Below are 4,187 nucleotides of genomic sequence, written 5' to 3' on the forward strand. Positions count from 1 at the left end.
TATATATATATATATATACAGTATATATATATATATATATATATACACTGTATATGTGTGTGTGTGTGTGAGTGTGTGTGTGTATAAATGTATAATTTAAATGTTGTTTTATAATAGTATATGTGTAGAATAGTGTGTATGTGTAGACACTATTTTCACTCAGAAATTGCTAGTAAATTTCATAAACAAAATGGCAAAGTAACAAATGACATTAAAGAAGAAAAAAGTATTTTTTTGTCAAATATTCTACAATAATCTATTTTATTTATAATTTTGAAAAATATTGTTTTACAGTGTACACTATTCTAAAGTTTGGTGTCAGTTTGAAGCAATAGTTTTAAAAAAAAATAATGCTGAATAAAAGATATTTTTATTCAGCAAGGTTGCATTTAGTCGATAAAAGGTTATTGCAAAGGCATTTATAATGTTACAAAATATTAATATTTTCAAATGAATGCTGTTTTTGAATTTTCTATTCATTCAAGAAAAATCTTCTGTTTCCACAGAAATATAAAGGAGCACAACTTTGTCATCACAGTTTAAAATATATAATTTTAATTTGTTACAATATTTCACATGGTTGTTTTACTGTATTTTTGATTAAATAAATGCAGATTTTGGTGAGCATAAGACAACATAAAAAAAACATTTAAAAAATTTACCTACCCCAGACTTTTGAATAATACATTAACATAATCACATTTAATTATAATTATTCAGAAATTAATAAAGTAGAACATTTTCTACTTTAGTATTATATAAAAAAACATGAGTAGTAACTGTAAAAAAAAAAGCATTTATACTTGGTGATTGTTGTAGGTGATTTGTTGATGGACTGCACAAAAAGCATGACAGCACTATTTGTACAGTCAAACTTCCAATAGAAGAAGATCTACAGCTTAGTGGCTTCTAGCACTGATCTCCTGTCCTCTAAATCATCCTCACAACAGAGGAGAAAGTGCTGAAGATCAACAACCCATTAACACTTTTAACCCCTCTCAGTTGCTCCGACCTTCTCAAACAATCTGCCTTTTGTCTTTTGGGAGAAAAAGAAAAAGTTATGTTTTTGAACACAAATCACAAAAAGGGCTGAACTGAAAATCTGCCTGTTATTTTCTGTCATGTTTTAGATGCATGGAGCTGCAGAGCTGGCTCGCTTCAGTGGACAGTTGTGGCGGGGTTCTGTGACCCAGCCTCCCTCTCATGTTACGGCCCTATTTATAACATCTCCCACCCCTCCTTCAGTCCCAGCCCATTGCCCAAAAGCCCGGCCACTGTTAGGAAGCACCTTTCCTTCTCAGCTGGGCCGCAGTCTGCGCTAGACTGTCAACTGAGATCCAGCTCTCATCATCATCAGCTGCGCTGCCTGGCAACTCTCGATCGCAACGTGCATGGGATTATCACACACACACACACACACACACACACACACACACACACGTGTACAGACACACTTTTTCCTTTTCCTTCATTTTCATCTTTTTTTAAGGAGACACTGTTTGAAGTGAGAAGCAACAGAGTGTTTTGTGTTTCTGCCGTTTGGGAAGTTTTCTTGTTGTGGTTTTTGTTCCACTTGCGGCTGGTTTGGTGCATGCGATGGATCACACGCTGTTCGGCTGTTTGCGCAGCCCTCATGCCCCTCCGCAGGCCCTGCACCCCGCCTTCACCCTTCACGGACGCTCCGAGCACCTCTCCTCGTACTCTGACCTCTCCACCTCCTCTCCTCCTTCTACCTGCATCGTGAGCGGTTACCCAGGTGAGGATGGGGGACTGTTTGGGGGACACGGGCATCAGAGAGGGCCACCCATGTCCCAGCAGCATCATCATCATGTACCCCAACCGCAGCAGACCGGATGGCACATACCGCAGACGGCCAGCGCCTCTCCAGCCAGTACCCGTCTAGGACTGGGCATCTCTGCCCCTGATTCAGGATCTTCAGATATGGGCCCGGGGGGCCCCAGCCTCTGCGCAAGCACACCGAGCCTCGGAGGAGGGGTGCCCTCAGGTGCCTCCTGTGTTCCCGGAGGGGATTTCGGACGTCATACGATGTCTCCAGCCGAGGCGGAGAAAAGGAATAGCAAACGAAGAAGTGACAGCTCTGGTAAGAAACAAGCTCATTTTTACTTTAAACTAATTTATCCTTAGAGTAAAAGCAAAGGATCTGATCTGAACAAGTAATTTTTCATAGAAAGTCTTGAGTTTTTATGTCAATTTTTTTTGCGATATTGTTAATATTATGATGGTGTCGTATTGTTTGAAATGACATTTGTCAAATCTAATTATATGTATATGTTGTAGGTGTGTGTATAGATAGATAGATAGATAGATAGATAGATATAATTATTTAAATAAAAAATGTAAATATCTAAATGTAATATTTTTTAAATATTATATCAATACATGCAAGTAATATATATATATATATATATATATATATATATATATATATATATATATATATATATATATATATATATTCTTGAAAGTACAGACTGAAAGTACACAAAGACCATATGTGCCAATGAGGAGGCACCGTAACACGACGCCTATCAGGACAGTTCCTGTGACGCCTCAAGAGTAGTGACAATGTAAAAATGTACACAGGACTGATGTATTGTTATGCATTTGGATGATACAGAATATTTGTGATACCCTGGCATCAATTTTCACACAAAAATGTGCCTTGCTTGTTTGACAGAATTTGTTAACACGTTTGAAATGTGCTATAAGTCATTTTAAAATCCTGCCTGTCAGCAAAGCCGACTAGCATCCCAGATTTGTTGCTGTTTACAGAGCCTAGGGACTTCTGTCAGGTCTCATGGATATTTTCTGCATGCTATTTCATAAAATAATCACTTACAGCACCTTTAAAGTACCCTTCTACTGCTCTTTACTTGAAAGACAGAATCTAGGAGTCCGATCTGGCCCAACAACATTCCATTCAGATCTTGCATTGAAAAGGTGTAAGTTTTAGTTTGCACTGTCAATTTCTGTGCTTTAATTGATTTCTACTGTATGTTTTTGTACTATTTTGATGTCATCAGAATAATGATCAATCAAGAGTGCCTTCAAAAACATTTCAGATGATATTGTTATGTAAATATAATAAGTATTCATATTTAAAAAAAAATCTGACAGCTGTATCATGTGCACACAATACCACATGCTTCAACAATAAACTTTTTGTATGTTGCTTGGTTTGATTTTTTTTTTTAATCAAGAATGAATCTTTCTTTGAGGTCAGCTAATGAAAGACACTGCTTCAAGAAGGATTTGAAGCTTTTGCCTACAGTTTCAGGCCAGCTGATGGAATTGCCACCCATTTGGTTTTCTAGGACATTTTGGTTGTGACTTTTGTGATTTATTTATTTATATGTATTTATTTCTTTTAGTAGCATTGGTAAGAATGGGTTGAACTGTGGGATTTGGTTTTATAGGACGTTTTGGGATAAAAAATATAAAACCCCACACTATCGGATAAAAATATTAAAAAGTTAAATGCAAATTTATATCTCAAAATTCTGACAAAAACGTCTGAATTGCGAGATACAAATGCACAATTCTGAGTAGAAAAGTCAGAATTGTTGGATATAAATTGCAAGAAAGAAAGTCGAAATTGTGAGCTAAAAATTACCTTTTTTATCTTTTATTTCATGGCAGAAACAAACTCAAAATTATGAGAAAGTTTATATCTTGCAGTTTTGAGAAGAGTCTAAACTGTGAGATCAAAAGTCGCAGTTACCTTTTTATTTATTTACTTTTTTATTTCGTGGCAGAAACAAGCTTACACTGAAAAATGAATAAATAATATTTAAAAAAATTAATAATATTAAATGTAAAAAATGATACATGTATATACACTATTATGCATATATTTACAATTATACATTTTATACACTTAAAATTAGAAATTCAAAATTATATGGGTAAATTAAAATTGATTTCAAAAGAATACTGAAATATAAAATTGTGGCCTGGCTGAGCAAGTAGAAAACACATTCTTCTTGTTGAGCCTTGCTGCCTGTATCTGATTATTGAAATCTTATAAGTTCCCTCTACTTATTCCAACACAGTTTTCTTAAAACAGAAGCATTTTAAGTTATGATAAATTGATAATCTTCACATGAATATTTTAATTTAATGTGAAGACATCTGCCTTTGGTAGTGAGTAATCTTAAAAGATTTGT

At 35.0% G+C, this 4,187-nt stretch overlaps 1 protein-coding gene across 1 annotated transcript in view; it reads left to right on the forward strand.

The window, feature by feature from the left end:
- Positions 1–1,170: 1,170 nt before the first annotated feature.
- The window catches only part of meox2a (mesenchyme homeobox 2a), an 11,113-nt gene continuing 8,096 nt past the window's right edge, over positions 1,171–4,187 (forward strand). Inside the window, exon 1 of the mRNA XM_016276236.1 lies at positions 1,171–2,101. Coding sequence (XP_016131722.1) covers positions 1,597–2,101 — 505 coding nt within the window. The 5' untranslated portion in view covers positions 1,171–1,596. The remainder of the gene's footprint in view (positions 2,102–4,187) is intronic.

Source organism: Sinocyclocheilus grahami, unplaced genomic scaffold (assembly GCF_001515645.1).
Source record: "Sinocyclocheilus grahami isolate Dianchi unplaced genomic scaffold, SAMN03320097.WGS_v1.1 scaffold6.1, whole genome shotgun sequence".
Classification (NCBI taxonomy): Eukaryota; Metazoa; Chordata; class Actinopteri; order Cypriniformes; family Cyprinidae; genus Sinocyclocheilus; species Sinocyclocheilus grahami.